Raw genomic sequence first — 16,744 nt, 5'->3', positions numbered from 1 at the left:
TGTGGCTCTTCTCTCACCCAGCGAAAAATGCAAGCCCGTGTGACCCTTGCTGGCAGCCATTTCAGCTGCAGAAACCTCACTTTGGTTTGCGAGAATAAATGACACAAAGATGGGAGAAGCTGGGAAGCAGCGACAGAAAGGAAGCAGGGTTTGCGTCAGGAAAACCAGAGACAGGCAGCCAGCGAAGGAAGTAACAGGAACACACTATTCCTCCAGAACCGGACAGGAGCTCTTAAAGTCAGGGTGGCCGTAGCGTCCTTTTCCATAGTAGCGGCTCCTCCAGCGACTGGGAGTGCCCAGCAACCATTCCGCCAGGCATGAGAAGAGCGCAGTCCGGCCCCGGCAGGTGATGAGTCAGGTACGTGTGGACAGGTGGAGGAATCAGGTGATGGGAAAGGGGGAGATGACAGAACAGCACATCCGCCACCCCCCAAAAATAAAAAAGTGACAAGATCAATGGGAAAGAAAAGAGAAAGTGAGAATTAGGGGGTAAGCGTGTAGAAAGTAAACACTGTGAACAGGAAGCTTTGACACAGACTCATTCAGGAAAGGAAAGCCCGCATGCCTTCCTCGAAGGGGCTGGGTAGGGAACAGCCCCATCTGTGACTCAGTTCCCTGCCTGTGAAATGAGAAGGTGGGACTATATGGTTTTTGGGGAATCTGGAATGATGTTCTGAATGCCAGTGTCCACCTAGTGGAGCCTTTTCTTTCGTCACGGAGAAAACCAGGGCCCAGCTTGTTAAGCAAATTGCCCAAGGTCTGATTGGAGTTTGGCCTCGCCACCTCACATCACCCTCCTTGAACTGCTAAGAGCCCCATGCTCCTGGTCTCTGCTGGGATAGTTCTGGCTCAAAATCCAGCCCTGACGACCTTCTTCCAGAGACTCTTCCTCCTGTCCCCCAGGTGGATGCAGAAGCCCCCATCTGGGCTTTACCACAGCACTTGGCATGGTATCACCCTTTGCTCACATTCATTCATGCACATCAAATATTTGGTGCCCAACTATAATGTTCCTGGGACTGTACTAGGAGCCAGGAATACAAAGGTGAAAAGAAAGAGTCCTGATATGTGCAGGTTTCATTACAGTGTGTCTTGTCTTTATGACACTGGAACCTCCTTGCTGGTGGAGCCCTGGCCTTGGTCATCTGTGTTTCCCCAAGCATGCGGCAGGTGTGCAGCAATGGCTGCCTAAAATGCACACCTCTATGGCTACGATCCATTACCCCACATTTATACTGGACTCCGACCCATCCTAAGAGCAAAATACTGAACCCAGTATTGCATGAGACGTGGTATTCCCTAAGCCCACACTGTCGTTCCTCCAGACCATCCCTCTACCTGGCCTGAATCAGTGAAGCACCAAGCATTTCTTTAGTGACTTCTGCAGGAGAGAAACCTCATGCTGAGTCTCTCCTTAACTGCAGCCGGAGGCCCACTTTGGTTCTTTATCAAGACAGGGCCCGAAGGCCGGGCGCGGTGGCTCATGCCTGTAATCCCAGCACTGTGGGAGGCCAAGGCGGGCAGATCATTTGAGGTCAGGAGTTTGAGACCAACCTGGCCAACATGAAGAAACCCCGTCTCTACCAAAAAAACACAAAAATTAGCCAGGCGTGGTGGCAGGCACCTATAATCCCTGCAACTTGGGAGGCTGAGGCATGAGAATCGCTTGAACCCGGGAGGCGAAGGTTGCAGTGAGTCGAGATTGCACCACTGTACTCCAGCCTGGGTGACAGAGCGAGACTCTGTCTCAGAAAAAACAAAAAAATAAAAGACAAGGCCTGGAGGCTAGGTGCGGTGGCTCATGCCTGTAATCCCAGCACTTTGGGAGGCTGAGGTGGTGATCACCTGAGGTCAGGAGTTTGAGACCAGCCTGACCAATATGGCGAAACCCCATCTCTACTAAAAATACAAAAATTAGCCGGGTGTGGTAGCGTGCGCCTGTAGTCCCAGATACTCAGGAGGCTGAGGCAGGAGAATCGCTTGAACCCGGGAGGTGGAGGTTGCAGTGAGCTGAGATCGTGCCACTGCACTCCAGCCTGAGTGACAGAACAAGACTCTGCCTTAAAAAAAAAAAAAAAAAAAAAAAGATACAGCCTGGAAAACAATGTGCAAGCCAAATCTGGCCACACACTAAGAAAGGTTCTGACTACTTTAAAGGGTTAAAAAACAGTAACAAAGAACATGTAACAGAGACTGTGCCACCTGCAAGCCCAAAATATTTACTACCTGACCCTTCCTAGGATAAGGAATGCTGCCATCACCACACCTGGCGCCAGGTATGGGAGTTGGGGATGCAGCTTCTCCAGGCACTCAGTGACACACACACAGGGACGGGGGCCTCAGGGGCTTTCTTGGCAGTGGGTGGCAGACAGGCTCTTCCCCTCACTCTCATCAAGAGCAGCTCCACTTTATGGGTTTTATAGAGCGGGACTCTGTGGGAGATTTCACTTTTAGAAAGTGTCCTTTTCCTTAAAGTTTATAACTGGCCGGGCGCAGTGGCTCACGCCTGTAATCCTAGCACTTTGGGGGGCCGAGGCAAGAGCATCACTTGAGCTCAGGAGTTTGAAACCAGCCTGGGCAACATAGTGAGATCTGATCTCTATGTATACAAGAATTTTTTTTGAAAAGTTTTTCAGAAAGGTAAAACTATTCTTAGTTTGCAGATTGTACAGACACAGGTGGCAGGCCATACTTGACCTACACGCTGGACTCCTGGATGAGATGAAGCGATTCACTTTCTACATGGTTGGGGGCAAAAATACCAAAAGAAGACTATTTCATGACATGTGAAATCCCAATTTCCAGCATTAAGTCTTACTGGCACGCAGCCAGCTCCCTGGTTTACGCCATCCGTGGCTGCTCCCGTGTTGCGATGGCAGAGCTGAGATGCCGTGACAGAGACGGTGCTCAGCACACTGCTGAAGTCAGCCCCAGAGTGAGGACTTGAGTTGCCCTCTTGGCCTGCAATGCCTCCAATATTCACCTGGCCCCTTACAGCAAGTTTACCTGACCTAGACCTGGCCCAACCCCTAGTCCAGAGACTTTTTAATGCCGTGGAAACTGAGGCCCAGAACAAAATTTCCCAGGTTCTCACAGAGCATTCGTGACAGGGCAGAGGTCTCTTCTGAGTGTTCTAGCAGAGGCAGCCAGAAGACAAAGGAAAAAGGGAATGAGATAGAATGCAGGAGAGACGACAGTGGCCTGTGACCTGGTGGACATCACCCCCGCACCAAGGGGTGCAAAGGGCTGTGTGTTAAACGAGGAGGGAGAGAGCTTCTAAACCCAAGTGACTGTGGTCCCCATAAGAGGTGGCTGGCTTCTTGTGTTTCAGTGGGTGCCATTGTAAGCAATATTGGCTCTGCTTATTTCAGTGAAGCTTATAGTACCACGTCACTCTGACTTCTAACTGGCCCCATCTTGCCCCTCCCTCGGCAGAGCCTTCTAGTCCTGGCCTGGCCTGGCATCAGTGCTGGTCGGCTAATAGTGATGATGCAGTTTTTCAGAGTTGCAAACTGGAGGTGCTCACCTGTCAAAGGGAGTCTCCAAAATAAACGTGGTAAACGTAATCCTGGTATCACTTGGGCAAGGGGACTAGTCACCTCTGGGTGACCTACTGTGTGTATTCCTCAGATCAAAGTCCTGGGCAGAGGCCAGGCATGATGACTCATGCCCGTAATCCCAGCACTTTGGGAGGCTGAGGCGGGAGGATCACTTGAGGTCAGGAGTTCAAGACCAGCCTGGCGAATATGATGAAACCCCGTCTCTACTAAAAATGCAATATTAGCCAAGTGTGGTGGCAGGTGCCTACAGTCCCAGCGACTCAGGAGGCTGAGGCAGGAGAATTGCTTGAACCCAGGAGGCGGAGGTTGCAGTGAACTGAGATCGTGTCACTGCACTCTAGCCCGGATGATAAGAGCGAGACTCTGTCTCAAAAAACACCCCAAAAAACAAAGTCTTGGGCAGAAAGAGCAGAAGGTGCCCTCTAAGACCCCAGGTGAGGCTGCGAGGGCCTGGCTGGCAGTCTGGCTCATGGAAAAGGCACTTACTCAGCTGACTTCCAGAAGTGTCCAGGGTGGGAGAGCCGCCGGTTCAGCTTGGGAAGTTTCTCCAGCATGTCCATCAGCAGGCTGAAGCTGGGTCTCTCCTGCAGGTCGAAAGCCCAGCAGGCCGACAGGATCTCCTGCAAATGGAGCTGCCATCAGTGGTGTGTGAGCTGGCTGGGAGGGAGGGGGCACACAGTAGGGGCGCTCCACAAAGAGTCCCTTCGATGTTCTCAAGTGCCCTCTAGCTGGTGGCCCCCTGAACACCCGCCGACATGAAGGGGTGAGAAGTAACTGGGTTTCAGAGAACCACTCATGCTTCTGGTTCAACATGGAATGCACAAGATTACCTCACCTCCTTCCTTCTTAGATCCGCGCTCACCCCAAAATAAGAGTAACCATGATGAACACACCAGCAATGGGAAAGAGATCAGAAATGGGGCTGTTGGTTTTTTGAAGATGCAAAGTGCAAGGTACAATGTTCACAGGTGAAATGCAATATGCTCGGAATATGCGCAAGGCGGGGCTGCAGCGGAGGAGGGAGCCTCAGCCTTACTAGAACGGCGGCTGGAGTGACAAGGAAGACTCGATACAGGGGCAGCAGCTAAGAGTCAGCAGAACAGCTGTCCCAATTGCCCCCAGAGCAAAGCCCTTCTTGCTGTGTCATTTTGCTGCCTATTCCAGGATCCACGTGTGTAGCAGCACAGCCCTGCAGCCTTCTGATTCAGAGCTGCCTGTGAGGAAAGGCCTATTTCTTGCACATACGAGCAGGCAGAACACATACACCCACACAGACTCAGCACCTCAGGCTTTTGCTCTTAAATACAACTGGACCCCATGGGGTTGCCTGCCGTATCAGGAAAATCAGAGTGAGATCAAAGATAAGCAGATCAAGACACTGTCTCTGGAGGATACGGGGTGTACATATGTGTGTGTACATTTGTGTGAAGCAGCTACTCTATCCATAAAACAAGACCAGGCTGCAATAAAAAAAGAAATCAACAAATAAGAAAGTGCTTGAAATGAAAATATAATTTCTGAACTGAAACATTAAAAGTGCTGGAAGATAAAAATCAAGGAAATTCCCCAGACTGTAGGCTCAATTCTAGTAAGGGATGGAAAATACAAAAGAAGGTAAGAGAAATGTAGGCTCACTAAGAGGAAGCAAATTCTGTCTAATGGGGATTTCCACAAAAGTAAACAGACTATTGGGCAGGAAATTATCAAAGAAATAATAAAAGAAAATTTACCAGAAGCTTTCAAAGGTAGCAGCTGTCTTCAGCTGAAAAGGTCCAATAAAGGGACCTCACTAAAAAGTTAAAAAACAAACAAACACACAAAAAAACTCTACCCTCAGATATATGTTTATGAAATTTCACTATAGCAGGGATAAACAGAAAATCCTAGATGCTTCCAGAAAGAGTAAGATAGGCATCCACAAATGGCTGAGAATCAGACCAACACCAGACTTCTCAACAAGGCACTGGACACTTAGTAGACAGCAGGGCAAAATCCCTGTGTTCTCAGGGAAAATTATTGTGAACCTGGAATTCTACTTCTGATATGAGGACGAAATAATAACTTTTTTAGGCATGCAACGATTCAAAGATTATCTCCCATTCTTCCACTGGGAGGCAGTTCCTTCAGGTTTCACTCGCAGTTTGTTTGCTGGAGTGCAAATAAAGAGAGGGCAAGATATGAGACATAAGGAATAGTGCAACTGACCCAGGAGTGAATGAAAAGAAAACAGAAGGGTAACAGCTGTGCAGCAGGCCTAACATCCCATTGATTCCAATGACAAGAGACCAGTGGGCTCTGAAAAGAATGGAACAAATTCCATTTAGGAAGCAGAATGCAGAAGCTGAAAGACCTCAGGAATATGAGAAAGGTGTTTGTTTCTTCTCTCAGCAATAAGTAAAGGCAAGAAGGAAAAAAGAAGGCAAATAGAAACTACAGGAAAAACCTAAACTGCACAAGAAAGCCATGGTCCAAATGTGAAGCCAACAAAATTGTGAGCCTTTGAGTAATTGATGAAGTGGAAGAGATGGACCCACAAAGAAAATGTAATCCCAGTGAATTACCTGACCAGTGGCTAATGCCACTTACAGTCTACTATAGTAGTGTATACACTGTTCATCATCTTCTCACTTTCAGCCTCCATCAACAGGCACAGCATGGAAGATTTAATCATGGCAACCTTAACAATAAGTAATGGGAGAGCTGACCAAAGTGGTGCAGCAGAAAGAACAGAGTGCCAGAGTGAAAAGCTGACAGACCCAGGTGATGCCTTTGGAGAATGATCTAGGGTGAGGGACTGCTGGTTTTCATTAAGAACCCTCTGGTCTTTTGATGTCTTCCCATGTGCATGGACCCTTAGATACAATGACCAAAAACTCACTGGCTGCCTCAGTACATAAAGCAGTGCCCGGTGGTGAACTATACAGCAGTGTGGCTGGAGAGACAGAGAAAGGCACCACTCAGAGGGCACTCCCAGCTTTTGTCTATGACAGAAAATAATTTTATTGCGTTGACCAATGTTCCCCTACCCCTAATAGCAACGTGTTAAAAAGGGAAGGCAAGACCGGACAAAAGAAAGGGAACTCCTGTGAGCCACAAGCTGCTGCCGGAGCATCTGCTCTGTCCCCACTCCCCATGCCCTGACCCCAAACTGGTCTCAAAACCACCATGACCCCGCACTAAAAGAAATCCTTTCAATTAGTTCAGAACTCTGGCTGTGCTCTAGAATGATCTGAGGAGCTTATTTAAAAAAAAAAAAAAAAACTATGATCTTATTCCCATCCCAGGCCAATTAAATTGGTACCTCTGTAGGGGAGGCCTTAACCCTGGCATTTTTATAAACCTCCCAGATGATTCCAACTTGCAGCCAGTGCTGAGCCCTGACTCCCTTGCAGCCCTTTGCTCAGCTCTGCTCCAGCCTTTGCCTCCCTGAAGATGGCACTTACCATTCTCTGCTCCAAGATGCTAAGTATGCAGAAAGGAAACAAACTGTTGCCAGGAGAGCAGAACGAAGAATATCTTTTCTCTCAGATGCAACAAATATACATAATACTCTGGTTTATACAAAGATGTCCTTGCTAACTCTATTGTAAAGAGAGGTGAAAACTGGAAAGAATCCCCATGTCCAGTGACAGAAGTAGTTACATTATGGTGTGGCCACAGGACATAAGGGCAGACAGTCTTAACAATAAGGATTTGTTAATGATTTGAGGTAATGAGTATAATAAAATGTCATGTGGAAAAAGTCACAATAAAAAAATCAGCTAGGTTTTATGACATGCATGTCTTAAATATTTTTTTAAAAGACTGTGCTGGGCATGGTGGCTCATGCCTGTAATCCTAGCACTTTGGGAGGCTGAGGCAGATGGATCCCCTGAGGCCAGGAGTTTGAGACCAGCCTGGCCAACATGGTGAAACCCCATCTCTACTAAAAATACAAAAATTAGCCAGATTATTTTGGTGCATGCTTGTAATCCCAGCTACTTGGAGGCTGAGGCGGGAGATCACTTGAACCTGGGAAGTAGAGGTTGCAGTGAGCAAAGATCGTGCCACTGCACTTCAGCCTGGGCGACAAAGCAAAACTGCCTCAAAAAAAATTTAAAAAGACTGGAAGGCAGTGGTTACTTCAGCTGCCATCTGAGCTGCCCCAGAGCCCAGCCAAGGAGGCTGCAGCCACAGCCAGGAGCCCAAAACCTGTATCTTGAGCCCACTGACAGTTGCAGGAGGCAGATAAAGGGTCCCTGGAGAACCTCCGTCCTGCCCCCCAAGTGTTTACACCAGATGTTTTTGTGCAGATGAGGGAACCTGCACAGGGTCTTGCCTGGGTACACCCACAATGGACTGGAGACCCACATGCACTGGGGGAATAGGGTGGAGCCACCAGGAATTCGCACCTTATGCAGGGGAGGAGCCTGACTTCTTCAGCTCGTGTGTGGTGGCCTGATATTCAATCTGGGAGATGGGAGCCTGTTGGGAGGACCCCCTCTTTTTTGCTGAGAGCTTTCTTTTAATGAATTCTGCTCTCCTCACCTTTCAATGTGTCCGCATGCCTAATTTTTCCTGGTCATGAGACAAGAACCTGGATTTTAGCTGAGCTAAGGAGCAAAAAATTCTGCATCACCACCACATGCTCCTAAGGCGCCCGAGGATGCACCAAGGTGAAGGTGATGTTCAACTGGCCCTGGCCCAGAAGGAAGTCAAGAAGGACGGGCCTGAGAGTGTCAGAGAGGTGCTCATCACCCATGGCCCTTGCCCAGCACCCCAGATGAAATGGTGTCAACTGGCCAACGAGAAGCCTGCTGTTAGTGTTGTTAAATAGCATTTTGGTGTCATCTTTGGAGGGGCATCCTAGTACAAATATTTTGGACTTCAACAAGATGACATATACTACTGTGGAATAAAGTAGATCAAATATAATGTCATCTTGAGTGAGCCTTCTGAAGACGCCCTAGCTGCTTGCCACCAGTCGACTGAGAAAAATATTACAATCTATTAAGATCTTGGAGGAAGATGAGGTTGATTTCATCACTGCAAATTTGCAGACAGAGTCTGCAGACAGACAGTGATCCTGCCAGCAATGTTCGTGACCTTAACAAGAAGCTCACAGCCTGTTTGTATCTTAGCCTGGACAAGTGCTAGGTGGTCCCTCTGAAGACTTCACTTGTTATGCTGCCCAAATACTGACTGGAGTTGCTTATTAACATCAAGGCTGTTTTGTCCCAATCCTATTTGATTCATGGACACATGGCTATAACTGATGGCACTGAAAACACTGAGCCCTGGAGTTTCTTTATATATCACTGTGCTGTGATAAAGGAAACTGAAAGCTGTCAGAATCAAAAGAGAGTCACTAATGTGAAGAAAACTCTGACAAATCGGGCCTGGGAAAGCCACGAAGAGAGGCTTCTTGGGCTTGTATATCTGATAACAAAAACTACCACTAAAGACTGCAAAAACTGCAACCTTGTATGAAGGCTATGGCAACCTTATACAAAAATACTCCTACAAGGACATCTGCCCCAAACAACCAGTCTAACCTTGGACTGACATCAGTCTTGTTACTGATCTTTGTAGCCAGGGAAAACTATTAAATATTTCAAAATAATTGTGTAATCCTCTTCATTTTTTCCTTTACCTCCCTGAATAAGCAAGCCATTCACCATGGCATGCATATTCCCAGTGCAACGCTCTATTTCTAAATAAACATCTTTTGAGAGCCTCTCTCTCTTATTTAGCCTGACAAAACTTACAAACACAGAGAAACCATTAAGGAGAAACCATGCAGAAACGAGAAGTCAGCCACTATAATTAAGACTTGGTTTTTTGAAAACAAGTTTGCTGCGGAAACTTTGATTTGTTCTTAATAGTCAAAAAAACATTATGGGGAAAGATTTAATACCACAGCACAACACAATTATTTGTATTTTGAGCAGTGATTTTTAAAAAAGTTATCTTCTTTCATGTAAATAACATGGGTCTTTACTTCCTTTTCATCTCATAAATCAACAAAAACCATTATCTTTAAGGAAAAAAAAGGCTGAAAGGAATGAAAAAGGTGAGCAGTGGGGTGAGGATGGATATTTTCTTATTTATGCCTCCCTGTTCCTTCCCCATTCCCGGGCAATGCATATCATTTTCATCTCTAGCTAGACACCTGCAGGTGGCAGAGCTCCTCACCCACCCCATTTCTCAGGTGGGTGAGTGAAGGGCGGTTGTGCCACGTGCCCCACCCCACCTCTAGCCCTACTGCCCCACCCAGGGCAGGTGCTACTTACACTGACTTCCTTCCCCAAGCTGGCAGAAGTCAGGACACGCTTCATTCCTTCCCCGCTTCCAATCTGCCAGATGGATGCCTCTGCAGCCTGGTTCTTCAAGGGCCAGTCTCTTGCTTGCAGCTCATACCAAACAGTCCTGCGGAGACCCAGCCATGTCTGTGAGCTCCTGGGCCGCTGTGCCCAGCTCACACCCAGGGGCCCTTGAGCCATAGCCCAGCCAGAGGATCAGGACCCTTCTCCAGCCTTCCGCACCCACTTGGCTTCAAGGGATGCTACAATGGGCTCCTGGAGGCTCCTCCCAGCCCTAGAGGACCTGGGCCCTGTGCTGTCATGGGGTGGGAAGTCCGAGACAGCGCAGGTTTGACCGGAGCATTGGTGGTCATTCTGACCTCAGCACAAATCCAGCTCTGCCACCTTCTAGCTGCAACATCACAGTAAAACTGCTTCACCTCAGTGGGGCTAATGTCTCTTGTCACAGGGTTGTTTGAGGAGCACTAAAGGGCCAAGCCCAGCACCTGGCACACAGGGGTGCTCAGGAAAGGATACTGTTAAAGGTCAGGGAGGAAGGATGGCGCCAAGGCCACCCCACTGGGAAGGATACCCAGAGACAGCACAGGTGACCGGGGTGGCGAGACTTCCTTGGCCTCTCTACGTCCCCTTGGCTTTCTTGACTTGGGACGAGACTTTCTCCATCAGACCCACACTGTCCAATGTGGGAGCCTCTTGCCACAGGGGGGCTACTGAGTGACTCAAATGTGCACAGTTGAATGGAGGGGTGCTCTAGGCAGAAAACACACCAGATTTTAAAGACTTAGTAGGAAAAAAGAATATAAAATATCTTATTAATTTGTATACTGATTACATGTTGAAATAATATTTTGGATATATTGAGTTAAATAAAATATATCATTTTATAATATATAAAACAAACAGGGGAAACTAATTTCACCCATTTCTTTTTTAATGTGGCTATTAGAAAACTTTAACTTCTATATTGGGCTCACATTATATTGCTACTGGTCAGCACCCAGGTCTTTGTGGGGTAGCAGAGCCGGCAGGACATCCAGCTCCCCCAGACTGGGAGGGGCAGTTCTCAGTCAGCTCTGGTGAGCATCCTCCCAGATCAGCTGGGTGGGGCTGAGAGCCAGTGTTAAGCACTGCACACAATTACCTGGTTTAGTCCTCATGAAATGACCTTGTTGGGAGGAGCTATTCCAGAAGGTCAAGGATATAGTCACACACTCAACAAGCGGCAGAACCAGGACTCAAGACCATGCACTCAACAAGCAGCAGAGCCAGGACTCAAGACCATGCACTCACTCAACAAGCGGCAGAGCCAGGACTCAAGGTTGATTTCTTACTCCAGAGCCTGGGTTTTCAACACCTAAAAGCATGCCTCCCTCTGCCCCCAATGGCCACCAGGGCCCTCTGTTTTGGCCACACTTGGCCTCAGGGCACCAGGGGCCTACTCACCCAAATGCATAGACATCAGCAGCTTTGGAGAATGGCAGCTGATCCTCGTCCTTCCCAGGGGTCATCTCGCGTACAATCTCAGGGGCCAGATAGCACAGCCAGTCGTGGGACAGCTTAAGCTGGTTCTCACGCCTGGAGACCAGGAACCCGGGACAAGGACACAGGCCTTTCAGCAGGCAGCAGAGGCCTGCCTGGCACAGGTCTGCCCCAGGGCCGGCAGAACACCCACACACAGCTTAGAAAACAAACCCAGACCCAGAACGCTGACCCTGCACTTGGGAAAGGCACCGGTGCTTTTGAGGAATTCTAGAAAGGAGTCATGACCAGGTGTTTCTAGAAAAGCAGGGCAAGAATGGATAAATATTGACAGGGAGCTGCCGGTGAAGGTGCCCAGCTCCCTCTGCTGGAGAATGAGGCGCCTCTCTAACCAGGAACCCCGATCTGCCTGTGGATCTCAAACTTGCCTGGGGCTGGCCTTGCAGCCTCGCTGCCATGCTCCCTTTTGGGGTTCCCCTAGATGTGAGGGGAGGGGCCTTTCTCCCTATGCCAATCCCTTCAAGATATGGGAAAATAAAATTTGACACTCTTCCTCATTGTGGGGAAATGAATCCTGGTTCCTTGGCCAAGCGGGTGAACAGCCAGGGCAAATGTGAGTGTGGGGACCTGGTTTCCATGGAAGTCAGCCTGAGAATCCAAACGCGACCCAAATCTGATTCTAAACCAGAACTACAAGGGCAGGACCAAAGTGACCTGGGCTTCCCTGCAGGGAGGGCTGCAGTTCAACAACAAACAGTGAAAGTGCCCAGACCTCAGCCCTGCTCTTCCCCATCCAGCACCCACATCCCACCCAGACACTCAAGACCAACTCACCGTCCCTCTCGGACCACGCCTGAGATCCCAAACAGCCCGAAGTCTGTGATGACCACCTTGCCGTTGTCATAGAAGACGTTCTTAGATTTGAGATCTTTGTGTACGATGCCCTTGGCATGAAGATATCCCATGCCCTGGAGGACACATCAGGAGGAGTGAAGATGTGCGACGATGACGGAGGTGCCACCCTGGGCTGGATGCTTTACCTAAATCCCCACATTTGATCTTCACAATTCCATGCAGTATATTGTCCCCATTTTACAGAAGAAAAAATCAAGGTTCAGAGAGGGAAAGTCACTTGCCCCAAGCCACACAGCAGTGAAGAAGCAGAGCTGAGATCTGATCCCAGACCGGTCCATGCTCTTTTAACGTTACCATGCTTCTAAACAACCACGTTAACCTTGGCTAAGGTAGGAGGTGTGAACAGGGTGATGGGCAGAGAGCCAGGGGGTCAGGGACAGTGAGATTATCAGTGTTCAGTCATAAAGGACCTAAATGAGCTGGGGTTTTCTGTCAGGATATGCACAGCTGGTCTGTGTTCTCAGGCAGGGCAAGGGCTCAAGGTGGGGGAACAGAGAGGCATTCCCACAGTGGGGTCCCCAACTTTGAGTGCTCCTAATATCTGAGCTGTAGTAGAAGGAGCCCTGGACTAAGAAATCCGGGGTTTGAACTCCATCTCAGCTCAGATTCTCACTCACTCTGTGGCCTTAGACACAGTGCTCAACTTCTCTGAAGACTGGTTTCCTTGTCTATCAAGTGAAAAGGTGGCAGTGGGTGATTTCTAACCAATGCTCTATTTGAACTGAACACTGATGAGTCAGGTGCATGGAACGTGGGTGACACAGGCATGATCTCATCCAAGGTCAAGCTGTTTTCAAACACCAGACCCAGGGCTCCTGTGTACCCCACAGCATGGATTATTGCATTTTTAACCTCACACCAATCCAGAGAGGGAGGATATATGAAGATCCCCATTTTACAGGCGAGAAAACTGAGGCTTAGAGAGGCTAAACCTACCCAAGGTCATACAAAGGGTGTGACCAGGATTGAAACTGGCCTCTAAAGCCTGCCAAGTTCCTTCCCAACCAAGTCAATTCCATCAAGCCTAATCATGTGGACAGTCAGCTCCCTGTCTCTGAATGAATGAGACAGAGACAGGGAGGAAGAGATGGGGTTCCTTCCACCCTTGAGGAGCCTGAGCTAGAGAGAGAGGCAAAGCTGCCCAAACCACCCTAACAGGGAGTAACAGGCCGAGAGGAACAGCCGAGAGCCCTGGAACCGGCCAGAAACCCACCCCCAGCAGCTGGGCACCCCCTCACCTTGATGATCTCCTGAGCGATTTGCCTCGTCTTGTTGATGTCCAGAGACGTCTTGGGGTCCCTCACAAACGAGTGCAACGTCCGCCCCTTGCAGAAGCTGTCGAGGGTGGTGGGGGTCAAGCACGAGTCTGGGGCTGGTGCAGCCTGACCCTAACCCTGGTGGAGCCCATGGGGAGAACTGTGCCCGTCTGCCTGCAAGGACTCTCTCCAGCCCCTCGACTGTGAGCCAAATCTTCTTTAACCCAGCCCAGTCCTGCTGGGGCCTGGCCTGAACGTGCAGAAACACGACACCACGCACGTACACACACACAAACCCCTATTCCCTGAGAGCCAGTGCCTGCCCATCCTACAACAGGAAACAGTGCATCAAAGCTCTCAGGAACTCAGAGTAGCCACGCTTGGTGGGTTCAAGGCAGGACCACTCTGATGGGGAAGAACTTGGCTAATTTAAGGCCATCAATAGGCAACATCAAGGCTCTGGGGCTCACTGTCAAGAGTCTCATTATAGTTTTCATTTTTTCTTGATCACAGGGTTTTTATTACAATAAAGGAGTGTGCAAGGAGGCAAAGGGGGTGGGGTAGATGTAGGGGCATCAGGGTGACTACTGGGAAAGGAGCTTGAGTTCTGGGGTCTCCACCTGCATCAACTCCTAAAACCCCAGGTGAGAGGGACCCAGAGAGAAGTCTGTGGGTCCAAGGGAGCTATCTTAGGAAGGGACTATGTTTTTAGGAAAATATTCTTGGAGTCTCAAAGCCTTCGAAAACCAGGCAAGGGGTAGAGAATATTGGTTGGTGATTTCCTTATCTGTGTCCCACTTTTCTTCAGCGTATTCTAAACAAAGTAAGATTTTTTTGTTAATGAATATTTTCCTGTTTCAGGCAGGCCACAGTGGCTCACGCCTGTAATCTCAGCACTTTGGGAGGCTGAGGTGGGTGGATCACCTCAGGTCAGGAGTTTGAGATCAGCTTGGCCAACATGGTGAAACCTCATCTTTACTGAAAATATAAAAATTAGCGAGGTGTGGTGGCACACGGCTATAATCCCAGCTACTTAGGAGGCTGAGGCATGAAAATTGCTTGAGCCTGGGAGGCAGAGGTTGCAGTGAGCCAAGACCACGCCACGCACGGAGCAAGACCCTGTCTAGTTTGTCATTAGTTAATTACCTGTTTTGTTTTTCATTAACTAATTTTTTTTTTTTTTGAGATGGAGTCTTGTTCTGTAAATAAATTACGGGACCACCAGTGATCAGCTCTTGGTTATACAACTCTTCCCAACCCTACTCCACTCCAGGGAGATAACACTGGTCGTCTGAAATTGACCATGGTGAGAGTATTCACACCACAGGAAGTGATGGATGTTATAAATTAGGGCTCCCTCCATACTGCCCCAAAACTGGTTGTTACACATTTACCAGCACACCACTGGGTTCAGCCTACGTGACGGGGATATTGTGCAGGTGTTAGAAGAGAGTAGACCTCAGACCCACAATCGAGTGCAGGAGGCAAGGTGTGAGCCAGCATGATCTCTCCTTTGTATTTTTACAAAAAGGAATAAACAGTTTCAAAACGTGAGTATATGCAAATGTCTTCATTTTAACAGAAGGAATGTTAACTGTTTATAGTGTCTCTGACTTTGGGGAGAAGCGCTCAGTTGCAGTGGGAGAAGACTGGCTTTCACTCCGTACCTTTTATGGACATTTGATTTTCTCTAAACTTAGAAAGGTCTCACTCTGTCACCCAGGCTGGAGTGCAGTGGCATGATCTTGGCTCGCTGCAGCCTTGACCTCCTGGGCTCAAGCGATCCTCCTGCCTCAGCCTCCCAAGTAGCTGAGACCACAGGCACAGGCACCTGCCACCAGGCCCAGCTAATTTTTTTGTATTTTTTTGTAGAGACAGCGTCTCACTATGTTGCCCAGGCTGGTCTCAAGCTCCTGGTCTCAAGCAATCCTTTCACCTTGGCCTCCCAAAGTGCTGGGATTACAGACATGGGCCACTGCACCAGCCCATATTTATTTATTTTTTAGTGTCAATGGGGTTATGTGATTAGGAAGTTATACCCCATTTTTGGTTTTCTTCTTTATGCCTCTATTAGAACTTCCACACCCTCTAGGGCATCCACACAAACAGGGCTCCCTGGGAAGGGGGAGGCTGAGCTGGCCATCCAGCATGAGGTCCTAGAGCTTGGTTACCTGGTGATAATGGCCAGGTGGGGCGGGTTCATGCAGGCCCCCATGAAGAGCACCACGTTCTCATGCCGTGTCTGCCGGTAGTTCATCACCTCTTTCTTGAAGAGCTTCAGGTGGTCCTGGTTGTGGCCGTCCATCTCCAGCAGGCGAATGGCCACCTCGCCATGCCAGCGGCCGCGGTGCACCCGGCCCCAGCGGCCCTGCCCGATGGGCTCGCCCAGCTCTACCTGCTCGAAGGGGATGTCCCACTCCTGCAGGTACACGCTGGTCTGGCTGGCCTTGCGAGAGATGGGGCCCCGCCAGGGCCGGCGAGAGCTTGGCAAGTCGTCCACCTCATCCTCGTCATCTTCTGCCTCTGACTTGCCAGCCTCTGGCTCCTCAGCCTGAAAGGAGAGGAGGAAGGAACAGGGATGGGCAGCAGATCTAGGCTCTGCGACGTCTCTTCCTTCTCCTGGGGCCCTAGCCAGGTAACAGGGGAGAGAGGCATCCTGCCAGGGGACCCAGGTTGTAGTTGCAGCTCTGCACTGGCCTGCTGTGCAGCTCACTTAGCATCACTGGACCTCAACGTCCTCATCCACAATATGTGGTGGCTGGCCCCGGTGACCTGAGGCCCCTTCGTCATGCTAATACTCCAGTACCTACCTGTGAGCAACATCTAATTGTCTAGGGAAGACCAAGAGCATCCCTGGCATAGAAGAATTTCACTGCATCCATCCTTCTGGAACTCTTGTTTAAACAGAGTTTCTGACTCTCCCCTGGGCAGGAGTAAATCAGTCTGTTAACATTCTCCAAGCCATAATGCAATGGAGGGATCCAGCCTTGGCTGACACTTTTGTTCAAGGGTCAAGGCAGTGGTTCTTGACCCTGGCTACAATCACCTGGGGAGCGTGGGGAAGACAGAGCTTGGACAAGCTTGCTCCATTACATTCCTCATCGTTCTTCCCTGCCATGCACCTCTGCAATAGGTGCCTGGCATAGCCCTTGCCAAAGTCCAGAACCCACTCACCCTCAAGCCACCTGCACATTCTGAGATGGGGAAGGGAGAAAAGAGGGAGAGGCCATCT

The 16,744-nt window shown here is 49.3% G+C and overlaps 1 protein-coding gene across 2 annotated transcripts in view; it reads right to left on the bottom strand.

The window, feature by feature from the left end:
• The window catches only part of KSR1 (kinase suppressor of ras 1), a 169,871-nt gene that overhangs the window by 4,973 nt on the left and 148,154 nt on the right, over nucleotides 1–16,744 (bottom strand). The window contains exons 14-20 of one of the 2 annotated variants that reach the window (XM_054535603.2): nucleotides 15,684–16,063; nucleotides 13,495–13,591; nucleotides 12,176–12,309; nucleotides 11,306–11,437; nucleotides 9,833–9,968; nucleotides 4,047–4,180; nucleotides 206–286 (exon numbers count right to left, since the gene is read on the bottom strand). In XM_054535603.2, coding sequence (XP_054391578.1) covers nucleotides 206–286; nucleotides 4,047–4,180; nucleotides 9,833–9,968; nucleotides 11,306–11,437; nucleotides 12,176–12,309; nucleotides 13,495–13,591; nucleotides 15,684–16,063 — 1,094 coding nt within the window. The remainder of the gene's footprint in view (nucleotides 1–205; nucleotides 287–4,046; nucleotides 4,181–9,832; nucleotides 9,969–11,305; nucleotides 11,438–12,175; nucleotides 12,310–13,494; nucleotides 13,592–15,683; nucleotides 16,064–16,744) is intronic. The other variant, XM_054535602.2, reaches the window with a different exon arrangement.

Source organism: Pongo abelii, chromosome 19, assembly GCF_028885655.2.
Source record: "Pongo abelii isolate AG06213 chromosome 19, NHGRI_mPonAbe1-v2.0_pri, whole genome shotgun sequence".
In the NCBI taxonomy this organism is placed as follows: domain Eukaryota; kingdom Metazoa; phylum Chordata; class Mammalia; order Primates; family Hominidae; genus Pongo; species Pongo abelii.
Note: the sequence above shows the minus strand (reverse complement) of the source record. Positions and strands in the feature narration are given on the sequence as shown.